The sequence below is a fragment of the Ctenopharyngodon idella genome, chromosome 2 (genome assembly GCF_019924925.1).
Source record: "Ctenopharyngodon idella isolate HZGC_01 chromosome 2, HZGC01, whole genome shotgun sequence".
NCBI lineage: Eukaryota > Metazoa > Chordata > Actinopteri > Cypriniformes > Xenocyprididae > Ctenopharyngodon > Ctenopharyngodon idella.
In genome coordinates, this window is record NC_067221.1 from 9,757,506 (window position 1) to 9,777,411 (window position 19,906).

The following is a 19,906-nucleotide window of genomic DNA, read 5'->3' on the forward strand; positions in this document are numbered from 1 at the left end:
TGGTTTAATGTGTTCTCAATTGTAGGCAAAGAAGTATGCCATGGAACAAAGCATCAAGAGTGTCCTGGTCAAACAGACCCTCGCCCATCAGCAGCAACAGCTCAGCAACCTACAGGTAAATTTGCTCAAGAACGTGGAAAATAATAGGGGGGTTTTAGGGCTGTCACTAATGATTATTTTAGTAACCAAGTCAGTGCTTCCCACAAGTTTGAAATATACTTGCGGTGGTAGCCGGGTGAAAAATCCTCCTATTACCCATGACGCAAAAATGGTCTACTACATGTGACAAACAAATAATGTGTGATTTTTTTTTTTTTTTTTTTTTTTTGTGGTAATAAAAATAGACCTATGCAAACAATAGCGTTTAAAATGACTTAAAATACATATATAAGAACAATGAGGCAATAATTCTTGGTTCAAATAAAGTATCAAAAGCAAGTAAACATGGTTTTATAGAACAACACTGTTAAAATACTTAAGTTGATTGTTTATGTGTATTATATTATGTACATTACGTATTATAACATATGCTTGCAAAGGGTGGCAATGGCCTGGTGATTGTTGTTGTCCCACTTTACAGCAGATCAAATTCTTGTTTAATATTGGCCAAACATTCATGTTCACTTAATCAACTTATCAAATGTTCACTTAATCTTTAATATTTAGCCACTTCTTTATGATATTAATGGTACAGCCACTGTATTTCTTGATAGAAATATGTGTGATAGAGAATGTGTTCGCATATTTAGAAGCATATTGATGTATTCTCCTGTGTTGGCGTAGGTTTATAAATGATTTACCTTACAAATCTGATGAAATGGAGCAGATTGTGTTCCCAGATCAACGTTATAAGCAACCCAAACTCAGCATATGCAGAGATTAGAGATGTAATGGTTCAAATTAATCGTGGTTCGGTTTTTATTGCATTTTTAGGGTCACAGTTTTGGTACGGTTTGGTATGTGCTATGTTCAGGGAAAAAAGGACTACTGTCAAATAAAAATAAAGAAAATAAGAACAAATAATCTAACTACAAGCAACAGCACAAATAAATACAGTAGAGCAAAGATACAAATAAAATAAACTGGTTTTCAGGTATCTAGCAGTATTTTTCAGGTACAGAAATTGAATAAAGTAAAACAACATTGCATATAATCTTCGCTGTATAAATTAAATAGAGTAATCATTATTAAGTTACAAAAGCTATTCAGTCAAGAGCAGTAAGTGATTCTTGTCTTTTGTTGTTTGATTAACAATAAAAACACTTTAAGACATAATGCAAGGATCTAGTATACTGACACTGTACACATGCGTTCTTTGAGTGTTTAAGTTCATTTAAAGCCAAGTTTACACTACAGGACTTTAAACGTCAGCAGATCGCTGTGCTGTTCAGACTACGTGACTTGCTGTGGAGTCTTAAAGTCATTGTGGTGTTCACACTAAGTGACACTACGTAAATGATCTGCAACAGGAGGTTACACACTACACAAGCTGACGACAACTGTCATCTAATGACTTTATTTGAAAATAGACCTTGGGAGGAAATTAGATTAAATTTTGAATTCAATTTAATTAAAATTAAAATAACCCTTTCACACATCAGTTTAAAACATTCTGGCTGACCTCCCAGAGTTAAGCCGACTGTTATTTTAGAACGTTTCCCTTTATTGTTTCCATGATGACGCGCCATGATTGTCACGTGACACACCGCGCCCAGCCGGCCACACTGTATGACAATGTATTGCTTTTCTCACCATGTCATCAACTATCTGATATTCCTATTCTCAAATATGTTCAAGTGAGTGTTTTGTCATTTAAAAACCTATATAATGACCCTGATTTTAATATATAACGTGAATTCATCCATTTGTCCTGAAATACATGTGGCCGGTGAACTGGGAGAACAATAGAGTGTTTGAGATTATAGTTACTTACACAATGTGTATCTGATATGAATAAACGTCGGCAAATTATATTTGAATGGACTGTTACTGCTGCTTCCATAGACATCAGTGTATATTTCATTGGCTGTTGCGTCACGACACGTGACACAGGATATCGAGTCGGTCGACAGCTCCAGATATTTAGCATGCTAGATATTTGTCTGGTGTCAGTGAGGTGTCGGCAACGCGTCAGCGAGCATCTTTGATGCGTCGTTGAGTAGTTCACACATAAAGATTGGCGAGCGCCGATCACTCGCTGATTTTCCCCCGATCACAGCCCGACCTGTCGGTGAGCTCGTTAACTTGCAAATCTGGCTTAAAATCCTGTAGTGTAAACTTGGCATAAGACATAACCTACTGTGTTTGTTAGGATTATTGCCAAGACGGGCATGTTGACAATTTTTGTGTGAATTTGTCCATTCAAGCGCAAGACTTGAAAGAGAACTCAATATTTGCACGCGGTACACACGTGTGCGCGCTTCTGATGAGTGCACAAATCTTCTCACAACACGTGAGTTCTCTTTCGTGTCTTGCGAAAGAGAATCGCTGCCTTTGTGAATTCACACTAGCACGATGCTATAGTATGGTTTTTAAATGGTCGTGCAGCCTTAGAAAATGGTCTAATAATGCGATTCATGGATGCCCGTCTGTGGAATGCGCCGCTTCCGGTATTTTGCCGGTTACTTGACATGGATAAATTGCAATCAAGGTTTTTTTGTATTCAAAAATGATTGTAATTATTTATCATAATGTGAGTGTTATCTCAAGGACCCTTTCTGCACTCATCTGACAACATCCCGCTATGGTACAAAAAGGGTACAACAGTCATTGACAGCTTGTTTGTTTTTCCTGACAGCTCCCTAATTCCCTTCAGATGGCCTCATTAACGATGGGCTTTGGAGATCCCCTCTCACCACTACAGTCTGTAAGTCCAACGCAGTTTCTCAGAGTAACGCTGTAACCTTGCTGTACTTTTTGTGAATGCAGTAGATGTTTGTTTCCCCCTCCTTTTGTTGGCATACATGTGGCTGTTTAGTACTCATGTGTGTAATGGGTGGAGGTAAAGAAAAGCCAGTGCTATGTCTTCGGTGCCAGCGTGTTCATTGTCTGCTGGTTCTATCCTCAATCATTGGAACAAGCCTATAAAAGATAAACACCATGAGTGATGAGCATATGCCTGGCTTAGCACCATCTGATCATTTCAGTTGTCCGTTACAGGTTGCAGCACAGAGGCAACGGGCATTAGCCATAATGTGCCGTGTTTATGTTGGGTCCATCTACTACGAGCTAGGAGAAGACACCATCAGACAGGCCTTTGCTCCTTTCGGTCCCATTAAGAGCATTGACATGTCCTGGGACTCTGTTACATTAAAACACAAGGTCAGAATGTCTTTTTCATAGTTGTGGAATGTTTTATGAATTACCATTTTATTTATTTTTTATTTTTGCTGAATTTTAACTGACAATACGCTGCTCTTTCTGCAGGGTTTTGCATTTGTAGAGTATGAAGTACCAGAGGCAGCACAGCTCGCTTTAGAACAGATGAACTCCGTTATGCTGGGTGGTAGAAACATTAAAGTGAGCACTTTGTAAAAAAAATGTACTTTTTTTTTTCTAAATCTTTCAAATGTATTCTATAGTTTCTGATCTGTTGTTTCAACACTCGTAGGTGGGACGGCCGAGCAACATTGGTCAGGCTCAACCGATCATAGACCAGCTAGCCGAAGAAGCGCGCGCCTTCAACCGGATTTACGTGGCGTCCGTGCATCCCGATTTGTCAGACGACGACATCAAGAGCGTGTTCGAGGCCTTCGGAAGAATCAAGTCTTGCACCCTGGCGCGGGACCCCACGACGGGAAAGCACAAAGGCTATGGCTTCATAGGTGAGCGGGCGACTGCTTCACCCATTCGGATGAATATAAATGTATCTGACTGAGAGCAGTCAGTCATGGCAGAATGCTGTTCTCTACATGTCTCACAGGGGATAGAGAAGGGTGGGGGCAGGTTCCTCACATGCTTTCATAGTAAGTTTTTATTTCTGTTGTCGTTGTTTTCTTAGGCTCTGTTACGGACAATTTGTGCCATAAGTACCCGCTGGTAATTACACAGTAACTGTCTCAGAGCTCTGGTAGATTTATGCTGAGTCTTCTTGGATGCTGTTGAGTCTTAGTCCTCCCTGTTTCCTCTGTAGAATATGATAAGGCCCAGTCTGCGCAGGATGCCGTTTCCTCCATGAACCTTTTCGACTTGGGCGGGCAGTACCTGCGAGTGGGCAAAGCCGTCACGCCACCCATGCCCCTTCTGACTCCAGCAACGCCGGGCGGACTGCCTCCCGCTGCTGCCGTAGCCGCTGCAGCCGCCACTGCCAAAATCACAGCACAGGTGAGCATTTACACACCTCAATCATCTATTGTTAGTCAGGGAGAGTGTGTGTGAGAGTGTGAGCAGCTGCTTCCTTTGGCATTTAAAAGCCTTCCTTTGTAAAGTAAGGCAGCGTGATTTTTTTTAACTCGCTTAGCAAGGCTAGAGCAGACACTTGGTGCTGTATGTGAGGGCTTGATTTGAGTCAGTTTAGGCATTGACTGGCATGAAGACTCAGTTATGACACAGCATTACTTATTTGAGACAGAGCTTTTACATGCAGAAAGATAACATAGCGTGTAAACTCCAAAAACAGATGGCATGGAATCTGTCCCAGCCGGAGAATCGGACAGAAGACTTCCTCAACTGTCTGGTAAATCCTTCAGGAAATTCTGTTCAAAGCACGCTGGTGCCTTTTTGTTTTGTGTAGAATATGAGTGTGGGGAGAGACTTGTCTTCAGGACCTCCCAGTAACAGTGATGCTCATTGCTCTATAGTGTGCTAGGTAGAGAATGTTTACTAGACAGGCCAATAAACTTGAAAGCTGAGCAGTTTTAGTCGCAGGTGACTTTAAGTAGCACCTCTGCCAATATTTTTGAGCTACATCATCATGCCTCTTATCAGTAATCTGGGTTCTGGCCCACATAATGATGAATTTATTATTCTGGATGTCTGCTTAATCTCTTGAGGCTTTTATTATCTCTTGATAGTTCTTTGTTAACCGGTGTGCCATTAATATTTTAATATTGAGATACCATTTTGGCATTTTCTATTGTGGATTACTTCCATTTTATTTAATTTTATTGCATCTGTGCTACAGCATAGATCATGCTAAAAAAAATTGCCATACTATATGCTACTCAGTATACTGTAAATCTGTATGATCAGTAATGTAATTGTTCTGTGTTGTCTCATGCTTGTCATACATAGTTTAGTTTAAATACATATTATGTAAGCAAATAAATGCATAACTTGTTTAGCAGTGTCTAAATTAATTTATATTTAATTTATAAAGATTTTTAATCCATTTAGCTTGTTTTGTTACATGTTCTTGACCTTTATTTCAGGTCTTGGGCCTAGTTGCATGAAATGTTTGAATGTCTAGCAACTTCATATTTCTTTAAGCGGTTAGGTTTAAAGCTTTTTATACATTAACTGTTAAAAAGTTTGGGGTGGGAAGATTTTTTTGAAATGTTTGTTAAACTCTTGTATACAGTAATTTGCATTTATGAAAATACAGTAAAAAACAAAATTGTGAAATATTTTACAATTTAAAAGAACTTTTCTATTAATATATTTTATGTAATGGAATAAAAATGTAATTTATTCCTGTGATTGCAAAGCTGAATTTTCAGCATCATTACTCATACAGTCTTCATTGTCACATGATCCTTCAGAAATCATTCTAATATGCTGATATGCTGCTCAAGAAATCTTTCTTATCAATATTAAGAACTGTTGTGATTTTTGTTTAATGTATAAAAAAAAGAACTGACCCTGTACTTTTTAACTGTGGTGTATGTAATCAAATCAGGCTTTTAGATTGTTTAAAAGGCCTAGCTTGCATTCAAATTGTATATTGCTTCATCTATTAATTAACAATGTTTAGGATTTAAAGGTTTTGTATATATAGTCCAATGAACAAAACCCAACTTTGCTTCAGAAATCATCAGTTTAAAAATGTGTTGGCATTAGGGGTGTGCATGAATAGTTGAATATTTTAATATTTGATCTGCAATAATTATTTGAAAATTAAAAATACTATTCAAATTTTGCTAAATGTTGCTTTGATCCTTGATCAATGCATTGTATCCATGATAAATCCTAAGTACGCAACCTAAAACTGTAATTAAATGCATTGGGTGCCGCTGTGGAGCGTAAAAACAAGTTGATCTTATTTGATGACAGAATGGCGTTGTGTGCCTATAGGCACAGCAGAGTTTGCAATTACTTTGATCAAAATGTTGGGTGACTTTTTCAGGTGAAACTGAGTTATAAAAAAATCACCAATGCAATTAGTAAATGCATGAAATGCAGGTAGGTGCAGATGTAGCCCCGAGTCAGCCGAGAAGACCACTCATCTGATAGTAAAATGATCTAAGTTTCGTTGAGAGAGATTGGTTTAAGGACTGAAATCACATAGCTCTGTAAGAAATTGGTCGCTTAGCACACTATTATCTTTGTGTCCCTGCAGCATCTGTTGGTGGAGCGATTTTTCTCCTCATCCGGCCTTATTGACAGACTGAGCCAACTTTCATCCGAACATGTGGATATACTTGTTTTTCTCAACAACATGTGAAACAATATAAACACGATAACCATATGCTGACTCGAGTGTATATATACGTTCTGTACGATAATGCTTTATTAGTGCACTGCGTGAGCTTAAATGCTTTTCTGTACTCTTTTTGCACACGATGTTTTCAACTAAAAAAAAACTATATAATGTAAGCTTGTTGTGTATAGCCTAATCATAAGTTTGATTAGAAATAGCGACAAAAACTTAATGACTGAAAAAATGAAGTCTTTCTTGTTAAACTTCATTTAAATAAACAATCAAATATTCATTTGAGCCCAAATATTCGAATACAATATTTTTGAAATGCCCATCCCTAGTTGGCGTATATCCTGTATACAAAGGCTTAAGGGACAGCTGAGCATATAGCACATAACTGAATTTGTATGTTGACTGTGATTGAGTATATCTTCTGCTGTGGAGACCGTACAATACATGTAGATATATTTTATATATTAAAGGGTCATTTCACCCAAAAATGATTAATTACTCACCCTCATGTTGTTCCAAACCTGTAAGACCTTTGTTCATCTTGAGAACACAAATTAAGATATTTTTGATGAAATCCGAGAGCTCTCTGACCCCTCCATAGACAGCAATTTAATTACCACTGTCAAGGCCCAGAAAGGTAGTAAAGACATTGTTAAAATAGTCCATGTGACTACAGTGGTTCATCCTTAATGTTATGAAGCGATGAGAATACTTTTTGTGCACAAAAAACGACTTTATTCAACAATTTCTTGTCTTCTATGTCAATTTTTAACGCTGTTCACATTGTAAACACAGTGCAGCACTTCCGGGTTTTTCGTCAGAACGTCGGCTTATTATTGGCTGGCGTTCTGATGTAGAACCCGGAAGTGCTGCACTGTTTACAACATGAACAGCATCAAAAATTGACATGGATAGGAAGAAATTGTTGAATAAAGTTGTTTTTGTTTTTTTGCAACTGCAGTCACATGGACTATTTTAATGATGTCTTTATTACATTTCTGGGCCTTGAAAGTGGTAATTGCGTTGCAGTCTATTGGAGGTCAGAAAGCTCTCAGATTTCATCAAAAATATCTTAGTTTGTGTTCTGAAGATGGACAGGTTTGAAACGAGGATAAGTAATTAATGACACAATTTTCTTTTTTGGGTGAACAAACCCTTTAATGCTGACAAAAAAAAAAAAAAAAAATCTAATTTCTAAATAAACCATAAGCTAAAACTGCCAATTTTTATGCAGCTGGCCCAAGGCTTGTCTGTGTGTGTGAAGGTCTGTTTGTCCGTGACGTGTTTGTCCACTCGTGTCGGTGTTATGTGTGCTTTTAACGGGCGCTGTCCAGGCGGTGTTTCTATATGTCCCACTCTGTTCTTCCAGGAAGCGGTAGCGGGAGCATCTATTCTGGGGGCGATGACTGGCGGGTCGGGCCTGAACCTGCCCCAGCTTCCACAGGCAGTCATGGCTGCTCAGGCCCCAGGGGTCATTACAGGTAGGTGCATTCAGAAGTGGTTTGTAGTAGTATTTTGTCAGTACTGTGGCCCTCTTCAATTGGTGTTTTCACTTGTGTGCCTTAATCGTGCTGTGTACGTCTTTAGTATTTTGGTTTTGCATGTAGTTGACTTGTGTAACAGTGGGGCCCTTTACTTGGATGTCTTTTGCATGAATGATAGCATTTCATGTATTGTTTTTGAAAACAGGATTGTTAGGAACATTTACAGGAACCCGAAAAAAAGATAATTACAAACACAGGCTTTTTTTTCTTTCAAAGCCTTAATTTTGAGCAGGCATGACCGCCCACACATTACATAGGACTACACCATTTAGATCAAATCACTAATTTTAAGTGGTTGTGCTCAGACCTGTGTTTGTTTTACTTTCAAAGCTCATTCTGAACGCCCACCGTGTTTTCCCATTTCCACATTAGCTTATATGTGCACAATCTCTCTCCCCCTCAGGTTTCTGTTGTCCTACACAGTACTCAGTTTAACGTGGCCTGTCGTGGGACGTGTCCACTAATAGATTTCTCTTTTATTTTCTCTTCTCTCCTTGTCTCTCTTTCTTTCTCCTTTTCTCTCTCCTCTCTTCCCCTCCCTGTCTTTATTCTCCACATTCGCCATGACCCTTCCCTTTTGCTGCACACTGATCAACCAAGTTTGAAGAGGACTGTTTCTAACCCCTCCCCTCATAAACAAATCTCTCATTCCTATTGGCCAGTGAGTCTCTCAGATCCTGTGTGGGTTTTTTTTTTTTGTGTGTGTGGAATTGATCGTGAAGCCAACCCAAGAGAGGACGGATGGGGTTTCAAATAAATAAATGTGTCGGGTGACTGGTCAAAGAGGGGAAAAGTTACCCTAATCTTACTCAAATCTTCTTTTTTTTTTTTTTTTTTTTTTTCAAACTAAAAAATGTACAATCACAGAGGCAAGAAGCGAGCAGGTACAGAGAAAGAATGCCAGAACTGTCTGATTTCTACATGTTTTTTTTTTCTCTTTTATGAATCAGTTATATGAAAGATGAGTGTTTCCTGTTACTGCTGAGAAATATTTTCTTTAAGGAATAGTTAAGGCAAAAAAATACGAAATTTAAGACATTTAGTGAAAGTCTTGATATCCACTCTGGCACTCATTCTTTCATAAGTGAAGTAGCAATGCTGGATTCATGAACAAATCATACTTTAAGTCAGATCATTTCAATCAATTGATCCATTTCATTCACAAACTGAATGTTTCTCTGGCTGATTGATTCTCAAGTTCATCTTAGTGACGCTGGGATCCAGTTATTAGTTAACGTCTCACTGGAAAAGAAGATCAGTGAATAACTTGTATTTTGATTTGTTGTATCATCAGCTGAACATGAATTGTCATGCAGACCAGTGGTTTTCAACCTTTTTGATTTTAAAGGTTGAACAGTAATGAACAGATACTGAGGATATTGATAAATTAAATTAACCATGATTTATTTTATTTCAGAAGTTTCAAAAAGAAAGAATTTTATTCTAATTATTTTTTTTTATTTTTTATTTTTTTTATTTTAATGTGTTTCGGTTTATTTATTTATTTATTTATTTATTTTTTTTTTTGCATTTATTTAGATTTGATTATTTTTAAAATATTAGTAATGATAATTTATTGGGCTTGGCCCCCTGGTAATTGTTAAAAAAAAAAAAAAAAAAACTTACGTATTTCTAATGCCTTTTTTGTTTCATAGTAAATTAAAAAAATAATAATAATAAAAACGTGGGTTTGAAACGTCAACCTAAATGACAATTTTTGGGTGAAACTTTTCTTAAACTGTCTCAGATGTTTGTTTGTTTGTTTGTTTGTTTTTTGTTTTTGTTTTTTGGGAAACCGTTCTGTAATGCCGTGTAGTCTGGTAATAGTCCATTTCGCTCGCGTAGAGAGGGATTTATAGGTGTCTAGCAGAAATTCATGTGTCAGACCTCAGTTAATATACTGACTCTTGTGTTTCTGTGCAGGGGTGACGCCAGCCCGGCCCACGCTGCCTGTTGTGCCTCAGGTGGGCCTTGTGAACCCGGTGTTGGCCTCTCCGCCATCACTGTCGGCAGCTGTGGCTGCAGCCCAAGAGGCAAAGAAGGAAAAAGAAGAGGAGGAAGCCGCTCAAGACGGCACGGGCCAGGAGATGCTCAGTGAACAGGAGCACATGAGCATCTCGGGCAGCAGCGCCCGGCATATGGTCATGCAGAAACTGCTGAGAAAACAGGAGGTTAGTTATTGTGGTAGAAATTTGCCTATACGCACCTGACTTAAGTTAAACCAGGTGTCTCTGATACCTACAAATCTGTACTCTACTAGGCGTCTCCAACTTGACCTGTTTGAGTCGGATGACGCCTCGTCCCTTGTGAACACTATCACTTGGGAACAAGGTCTTTAGTGTTCCCCTTCAGCACTATCACTTGAGAATAGAAGTAAAATCTCTAGCGTGCTGCACAACGGTGATCAGACAGACTTCAGACAATGCCTTCGAATATGCTTTAATCACGGCCGGGAGGATCTCGGACCAATTCAAGTAACTGTCTAGTTTTGTTTCCCCTTCTGTTATATACAGACACGCTAACTTTGAAAACTAAATATCCCCAACACTTGGGCCAAAGGCATATAAATATTAATCCTGAAAGAAAAAGGAATTTTAGTTAAGATTGATTAATTCAATTCCTTGACATTCTCAATTAGTAATGATTTTTCTTTGATATACAGTTCAAAAGTGCAATTTTGTTAAAAGATGTCTTTAATGATCACCACGGTTGTATTTATTTGATCAAAAACAGTAATGTTATGAAATTTCAATTTAAAATAACTTGTCTATTTTAATACATTTTAGTTATTTTTATTCCTTACGATGGCAAAGCCATCAGCAGCCGTTGGGCCATATTCTTGAAACTTTCGTAAAGGAGTTAATTCTGAGTAATTTGCACATAAAACGGACCTTCCTGAAAACTTTCACAAACGCTTCATAAAAACATCCGATTTGATAGTTTAACGTGTATGTTAATGAATTCCAGTCATTCGTAAAATAGGGCACTTGTTCATTCACAATTAGCATAATCCCCACCTATTGATTACAACTACATAAATTGCGTGTCCAGGAACGCTGTGGAGTCTTCTGGACTCCCTTCTTATGATTGGCTCCAGTATATTGCATAAATGCAAAAAAGACTAATAGGCCATATGCCTAACAATAAATATTCATTTTAACGTGTGTCCACAAAAGTATTTTTAGCCGACTGAAAAAAATGCATGCTGCTCTTCTGAAAACAGGCAGCTGGTGGCATTCGAGAGGTCTTTGGAGGTACAGCGTTTTTCCAGCTGAGACACTTTGGTTGCTGTGATGATACGGAATATGTCAGGCAGTGATGTGTTACTAGTATCTAATTTTGAAGAATATTACTGAATATAAAAACGCAGTAACCAGCAATATTAACTTCTCCATTGTTGTACAAGTAGGATGGTCGGTCAGTGTAGAATTTGTCCCACCCCTCCTCCACTGTGATTGGACAGTGATGAGTCCTGTGTTTTACCCAAAGTTGAACAGTTTTTCATGAATCTGAAAATTTGTCAGAACTGCTTTACGAATGATTTACGGAAAAAATTGTTCTGCTTGTATTTCATGAATGAAGCCCATTACTCCAGTCTTCATTGTCACATGACCTTGATCCTTATGATTTGATGCTCAAGAAACAATTATTTTTATCAATATTGAAAATGGTTGTTAATTTTCTGAAAACCATTTTTTTTTTTTTTTTTTTTTTTTTTTTTTTTTTTTAGGATTCTTTGAAGAATAGAGAGTTTAAAAAGACAGCATTTATTTGATTTAGAAATCTTTTGTAAATCTCAATTTTATAAATGTCTTTTATAGCCACTTCTGATCCATTAATGCATCCTTACTGAATAAAAGTATTAATTTCTTTAGAATAAATAAACCTTACTGACCCCAGACTTATGAATGGTAGTGTATAGGGCTGCACGATATATTGTGATTCATCTCAAATTTTATCACACACTGCGATTATTTTATGCGCAGCTTGTCAGAGCTCTACGGCTCTGTGATCAGTAGTAAATGCTTCTCCATCTGAAAGCCAGAGGGCGCTCTTGCGCAGAAACTCCAAATATGCCGTGCCACAGAAGTAGATAACATGCGCCATTCCAGGAAATCCCTATGGGCATCATACTATCGCTGTAGCTGAATAAACAGAAGACTGAAATGCTTTAATTGATTAAACATGACTAATAAATGTTATTAAATGTTGTCTTTTGTTGGACAAGATGTTAATAATTGCTTTTCATGTCTGGAAAGATGTTTGACGTTTCTTTTTCAAATCTACATTATAAGCGACTCAAACTCGCAGTGCTATCAGATGGATTAGCATTTGGAGCCATACTTCATTGACAAGCTGCACATAAAAAATAATCACAGCCTTTGCGATTTCATAATCGCACTGAGAATCACGTTTAAGCGTGCGATAAATCATGCAGATCGTGCGATAAATCATGCAGCCCTAGTTATTGTATTCAAGTGATCCTTTATCTCCTAGTGGAGAGAGGTGAGATTTAAACACTTCTGTACGCTCTTTCCACAGTCTACGGTTATGGTGCTCAGGAACATGGTTGGACCTGAAGACATAGATGATGATCTGGAAGGAGAAGTAACGGAGGAATGTGGGAAGTTCGGAGCCGTTAATAGAGTGATCATTTACCAGGAGAAGCAGGGTGAGGAGGAGGATGCTGAAGTCATTGTGAAGATCTTCGTAGAGTTTTCAGCAGCATCAGAGATGAACAAGGCCATTCAGGCGCTCAACAACCGCTGGTTCGGAGGTCGCAAGGTCATCGCTGAGGTGTACGATCAGGAACGGTTTGACAACAGTGACCTCTCCGCATAGACTGTCAAATACATCCTGCCCTTCATAACTTTTTCTTCTCTCTCATATCTCTCCTTTTCCTCTTTCACACTTACACAGACGCAGCCGCCAGCCACTCTTCCCAGTGGTACTGGCTTCTCTTTATAACTTGTAATTATTTTTTATCGATGTTGATATTAATATTATTAATGATCCCTTCTTGGGACAGAGGCAAGGAAACGCTCATGAATATTTTTTTTATTGTTGCTGTACTTTAATGTGAATGACTGGATGCCCCTCCCCCTTTTTTGGTTTATTGGTTTACTCCCCATTCCACCAATCAGATGTTGTTCAAATTCAGTTTTTTGTTTTTTTCCCCTTCCTCTTGTTTAAAATATTGTCAATAGCCTGTTATGATGCTCTTGGTTTCAAATGCCAGAACAATAAATTCTTCAAATATGACATTTGGGTCTTTTCTCTTTAAGAAATTGTATGGAAGCTTGTTTTGACGAACTAACGAAAAAAGTATCGGTACTCGTACTTGGTCCTTAAAAAATGGTATCGGTGGATCCCTAGTATTCAGATGAAAAATCCATTTGTTTTCAGTTTGTAATTTCTGTTCTTCGTATAACAACGCATTGGAAGTACCATCTATTCCACAAAAAGATAATTCATTAACCGTATGATGAAGAAATAAAATGTCTAATTTCAAATTCTTGTATTTTCGAGTAACTCAAACTTATTAACCATTTTTAGTTCACGACAAGCCAAACAATGTCTACATGGGGAAAGCCTACTGGACCTTTAACTGTTTTTGGATGTCAACAGCAGCTGTATCAGCATGCATGCATCCTGCAGATTTCTTCCCCCATAATACACAAATAAAGGTCTTTAAACAGATATTCACATTTCCCATCTGTATTTAAAATATGCCAGTGTTTTTTAATTGTTTTTCACATCCTTATTAATGTAGGCTATATTTGGTACAACAAAATCACAGATTTTTTCTTTCTTTTAGACTGATTGTTTCCATCCATCGATTTTCTAAAGGCTACCATTGTCGGTAAAATTTGATCAACTTAAATGGAAGCTCACTGTCTTTATATCCCATATTACATTTAATTGAATCACAAAAACTGTTCATATACATATGGAAAGATTGTATATTAATAACTGTTAGTAACCCGTAGGAACTTTGGATCTATGGATCTTTTCTGAACATTGCGGCTTAGAGTTGTTAAATTGGTATACTCCAAAGAGTATTTGCAGTACTAGTTTTGTCAGTTGTGTTGACATGCATTTAGTTTGTAATGGTTCACCACCTTATAATTTCGGTTTGAGTCATGCAGGTCTTATTATATAGTATTATATTGGCCAATCTAAGATTTTTAGATTGACAAATCAGAATATTCGTATAAGAAAGTAAAAGATTTTATTGAGCTTCAAGTTTTTGTGACCAAGGTATGTTCGAAAACGTATTTACTGACTTGATCTTAAAAGGGTCTTAAATTTATCTTCATAACCTGCAGAAGCCCTGTCTTATTTCATCATCCTGGGGAGGGCCTCCGGTTACAAAGCAGACCAATCACAGCTGTTGTGGTCTGTGTAGACGTGACACCAGTTACTGATTCTGACCAGATCAGGCAAACTGTGAAGAACTTCAGTTATTGTGCAAGATGAGAGGTTCACTGTTACTGCTTAGCGCTCTGTTACTGCTGGAGTCCACAGACGGAAACAAAGAATATCAACTAAGCCAACCTGAGACAAACATCATTATTGACAAGGCAATAAAAGAAGCCAATCTGAAATATGGAGAAGACAAACACCTTGATTTTGCCTCCATTTTAAATTCTGTAAGTTATTTTATTCAAATGTTAAACCTTTGTCATTTTACTGTAATTTGTCTGTTTTGATTGTTTGTTTTCTGTACTTATGCATCGGCCTTAAAGAGCTCGATAAAAATATTTGAACATTTCCTAAACGTATGGTTGTCATCTTTATGCTTTACCTGTATCTTTCCCTTATATGACAGGATTATGACAAGCGCATGCTTAATGTGTTATTAAAACCCACCACATGTGACAAGACAATACCGTTTGTCCATCGGAAAGACTGTAAAATCCAAAATAAGGCTACAGTAAGTGTCTACTCACTCTCACAGAAGGATCTTGATTGTCTTGAATGCCTATAAAATAGCTTACAGTTTCACACAGCTCTACTGTATTTTTCTCAGCCTCAAGTTTCTTGTGTTGAATGTCGTGGAGAGATGTCCTGTTTCCTTCTCATAGAAAAAGAAAAGGTACATCACATATTAGTCACATATTGGGGACAAAGACCTCATTTATTCACCATCATGATCCAGACTTTTTTGTTGTCAAGATTTTCCTGCACTAAAAGGTTTTAACTGTTCTCATTGCAGATTAAACAAACTGTATCCGAATGTTCCTCAAAGAGATCCCATATTACTGGGGGTGGAACTCTGTTGAGTCTTTGAAACTGGCTATGTGAATTTAAAAATAAATAAATAAAATGTACCCTATAAAATTGACCTCTCAGGCCAAGTCTTTATGTCTTAAGTCTTAATCTTTATGAAGATTGTATATTTTTTCTTAATTAGCATTTTTCACAATATATTTCAGTGTAATATGTAATTTTGAGAGAAATATGGAAAATACAGTAGCTTCATTAGTATGTCCTTGTGTTGAATAACAAACAAGTCAAATTAATAATTGTTTAAAAAAGTTTTTTTAAAATGTCTAAATATTCTGTATAGAAAACATTGTTAAATTGTCCTAAAAGTTTTGTAAGAACCCCCCATCGGCCCAAAAACGGAATCTGACGGCCTGGGCGAAGGTTTAACGCATGTATGTCTTTTCAGCACCCCTGTGAAGTTCATTTTAATTTTTAGAATTTAGCTTCAATTTTACTTTAACTGCTCGTTTAATCTGACTCCAATTTCTAATGATTATTACTCTTAGATTGTGTTTCCAATTAGAAATTAATTATTGGTTATGTATCAATTTATATTTTTGATTATTCTGATTACCTTATATTTTCAATTATTCGTTCATTCGTTCACTCGGTATCGCACAGGAAGTTACATCGGCCTATGTCAGTGGTGTAGTCTAGTTTGTATACTGTATTTTTTTTCTTTTTTTTTTTTTTTTCTCCCCTCCCAGCCTCATACTTACCTGTCCCAGAGCGACACCCCATAAGCACCGCCACACTCACTAATGCATATAGTATGCAACTGATCTAAGCTACATGTTATTGAGAGCATTCTGAAAGACTGCTTATGTGTGTTTTATCGACATGTCAATTTATTATAATCAACAAAAGACTTTACCAGCCAATGGCATTTATAGCTGAAGAGACTCTGGATTGATTTTCTACTGTTTAGTGTCAATCACCATCTAACTCAGCCACATAAGATAGCCTGAGATGTTATATGAATATGGTCCCTGAAGCATATTTTATCAGCTGGCAAGATTCAATGCACGTTTAAGAGTGCAAGTTGCAACTATTATTACTCTCTAAAAATGTTTGGTTAAAAACAACCCAAATTAGGTTGAAAATGGACAAACCCAGCGGTTGGGTTAAATGTTTACCCAACCTGCTGGGTAGTTTTATTTAACCCAACTATTGTGTAAAAATTGCTGTATTGTTTGCTTAAAATGAACCCAAAATATGTTGGAAATTAACATTTATTAATATTAAATATAATAGTTAAACAATAAATGTATTAATAAATGTTCACATTTTGATTATTATTGTTGCCTCTATAATTATGTGTCTGATTTTCAAATTCCAACCTATTTTGGGTTCATTTTAAGCCAGACATATAGTCATTTTTAAACAATAGTTGGGTTAAAAAACTACCCAGCAGGTTGGGCAAACATTTAACCCAACTGCTGGGTTAAAACAACCCAATCGCTGGGTTTGTGCATTTTCAACCCAACTTTAACCCAGCATTTTTTAGAGTGTGACAATAATAGAAAGATGAAGCTTATCAGTATGTCACAATATCACCCTGTTTGGACATTGTTTTCTGTTTTGCACCATTTCCTGCCAGTCTGTCATCATAGTTATGCATTTCAATTCACTAACTTGCAATTCGAGTCAATATCAGTTATTTTGGATATACTGTATATCAGGTACAGTACATGGCAAATTTTCTCAAGAAAAAAAACTCAAATAATGCTGTAAAATATACATGGGAATCAGTTGGTTATTGAAGGTTAAAATGAACTGATTTGTATACAAACTAAAATTACACTTAAGGAAATTTTTATAATAATAAAGTTATAATAGGCCTACTAACTTTAAATTTATTTCTACTCCAATTCGTTTTTTGAAATATAAACATTTAAATGGTGGCTGTCAACTTGACGGATTTATTCAAACATGCATAATATAGGCTATTGAAGAACATTAAAAATTATAATTAATATGTAGTGGTGTATATATTTAGCTAAATGCTCCTCTCTAGAGTTCATTTTTCTAGCTTAACGAGTTTATGGTCACTGAATATGTTTGTTCTGAGGTAAATGTGACGTTACGTGACATTGTTTACAAGCTGTTATTAATGTCTTTCCGCGGTTGAAACACTGATTGAGCGATTATACGAGACATGATATGGATTTCGTTAAGTTGTACTGTATCTTAGTGTATCTGTCTAAGAAGCAACACGCCAGTTGCTTCTTAGACAGAGGATGCAGGGTAAATATCTACCGTTAAGTCGGTTGCACTCTGCTCACTCGTAAAAAAAAAAAAAAAAAAAGCAGTTTTGTATATTTACGGAAACTGCAACTTACAAGTTTTTGGCACTGAATTTGAGAGGTCCAAGATAATCTTGAAGAGATCTGTAAACGGATGTCCTGCAGTGAGATGCTGGTATTTACTTGTTGTTTTCATTAGTGTTTTAAATTGATATAGATCAATTCAAATTTCAATTCAATTCAATTCAAATTTGTTGGCTTTGTTAAGGAATTTTTTAATTAATCATAACTAACATTCCTTTTTCTTGCAGGATTAACATTTATATGCTTTTGAAAACTAAATGTCCCCAGCACTGGGGCCAAAATGTGTCTATAACAAAAGAGGATTATATATAAATATATAACCTCATGACTTAGTAACAAGCTAAATTATCAAGAAACCCAGATTTGCTTTTACATAGTAACAGAGAATTATACATATGAACCAATCATATTAGAGAAGAATTATGTAAAGAATCATGTCACCTTTTGTCATGCTCCTATTCTATAAAAACTGTTGTACACTTTTTGTCGAGCGGAATTCTCTTAAATTGGAGATCTTCCTGGCCATGATTAAAGTATATATTCGAAGGCATTCAGTCTGTCTGATTACTGTTGCGCAGCAGGCTACACACTAGAGATCTTGGGCCTCATTTATAAAATGTTTCTCAGAAACCGTCCTAAATTTGATCGATCATTTCTCCGATGTGCGTACGTGTGGTTCATAGAATGAACGTACAAACAGAAAACGAGCGTACGCCTCTCTTTCAGATGTGAAATCTGTAAATCAAAAATGATCTTGAACTTGCGCGCAGCTGAATGGTTTCAATTCTCCGCGTTGTAAACGACACCTAATTAATGTCATTTTATAAAAGATCAACAGTCATCGTCCAAATCCTTAGCGAGCTGCAAGAATAGCTTAGACAACCTGCAGTAATCTGACGAGGAAAAGTGCGTACGTCTGCTCAGACCCTGACGTGGCTCTAAGCACTTTCCCACGTCAAAGACCGGTTTTATAAATATGAGCGTTGGCGTGGATTTAAGCGTACGCACACTCTAAGATCAAATCTGTGCGTACGCACGCTTTATAAATGAGGCTCCTTATGTTGCGTTCGCAAATTAAAGGCACAATATGTAGTTTTTCGCCTCTAGAGGTCGCTTATTCAAAACAAAGGCGTAGCTTGATGACGCCTTGATTTTGTGGAATCATGGGAGGTGTTGTCTTCACGTCTACAGCCAGTGGGAAAAAATCCGACAGGACTCAGGCAGAAATCATATTCATGGATGAGCTAATGTATATTAAACATTTATTAACATTACTGTAGTATGAAGCAGGGTGTGGCTGAAAGCCGTTGGAGCTGAACGAGGCTGCTGATTTGTCAATTATGTATGGTAAAACATGGTACTTGCGGTAAATAAAGAAAAACATGATTAGTTTTTCTGTCGATGAATGTATCCAAACAGTTGCTCACCTGTCTAATAAAACACACAAATGAAAATAAAACCGGAAATCGAGGGTAAACGCAGGTATGATGTCATTGATAGGCGACGCATAGACACGATCCGTGTCCTGGTTAAAATTGCTTGTTTCTTTTGATTTAAACATTCTTGGAAACATTTGGGATAATGTAAGTACACAGGTCAACAAAATATATAACATTGTTCTAGTGGTTTTTGCCTTTAAATGTCCCACTTCAGACCTCAGTGAGTTCCAGTCACTCATCCGTCACGTTCACATGTTGACAACATGATGTCGCAATGACACAATGAGAGCATATCGTGTTTTTGTGTCAATTATGGCAAAATATAATAAAAATGATGTAAAATCACTTTGAAAAGAGCTGACGAAAATCAAAAACGAAGGTAACATTACATGAACTTAATGTCTAATGTTAAAGTTTGTTTTAACGTTCATATTCATTGGAAGGACGCGCCATCATCTTGGAAGTGACGTCAAATGACGCATCTCGCTGAGGTCGGGGTTGATCGATGTACCCCGAGTTCACACGCCAAATGTCTGACTTTGAGTGATGTTCCAGACGTTATTTCCTATAAGGAGGTGGGTAAAATCCAAATTTCTGGAAAGCAGCATTACTTCTATTCTAAAGTGATAGTGTTTAGTGGAGGACCATTGAAATGAACTAGTGAAATCAAGAAGGCTATTAAAATAATAAAAAAAAAACTACAACTGAATTGGTTATAGTGTACATTTGTAC

The 19,906-nt window shown here is 36.9% G+C and overlaps 1 protein-coding gene and 1 non-coding gene across 14 annotated transcripts in view; both read left to right on the plus strand.

The window, feature by feature from the left end:
• puf60a (poly-U binding splicing factor a) overlaps nt 1-19,906 on the plus strand; it is a 45,171-nt gene that overhangs the window by 4,773 nt on the left and 20,492 nt on the right. For 6 of the 13 annotated variants that reach the window (XM_051879047.1, XM_051879086.1, XM_051879076.1 and 3 more), the window contains 14 exons: nt 26-115; nt 2,798-2,866; nt 3,160-3,321; nt 3,427-3,519; nt 3,611-3,824; nt 4,133-4,323; nt 4,619-4,675; nt 6,497-6,568; nt 7,959-8,070; nt 10,057-10,304; nt 12,676-14,786; nt 14,966-15,070; nt 15,167-15,232; nt 15,353-15,481. In XM_051879047.1, coding sequence (XP_051735007.1) covers nt 26-115; nt 2,798-2,866; nt 3,160-3,321; nt 3,427-3,519; nt 3,611-3,824; nt 4,133-4,323; nt 4,619-4,675; nt 6,497-6,568; nt 7,959-8,070; nt 10,057-10,304; nt 12,676-12,975 — 1,608 coding nt within the window. In that variant the 3' untranslated portion in view covers nt 12,976-14,786; nt 14,966-15,070; nt 15,167-15,232; nt 15,353-15,481. Of the gene's footprint in view, nt 1-25; nt 116-2,797; nt 2,867-3,159; nt 3,322-3,426; nt 3,520-3,610; nt 3,825-4,132; nt 4,324-4,618; nt 4,676-6,496; nt 6,569-7,958; nt 8,071-10,056; nt 10,305-12,675; nt 14,787-14,965; nt 15,071-15,166; nt 15,233-15,352; nt 15,482-19,906 lie in introns of those variants that run through there. The other 7 variants (XM_051879125.1, XM_051879114.1, XM_051879135.1 and 4 more) reach the window with 7 other exon arrangements.
• Nucleotides 2,945-3,081, plus strand: LOC127507158 (small nucleolar RNA SNORA57). The gene has a single exon (XR_007928266.1). It is a non-coding gene; the product is annotated as a small nucleolar RNA SNORA57 (small nucleolar RNA).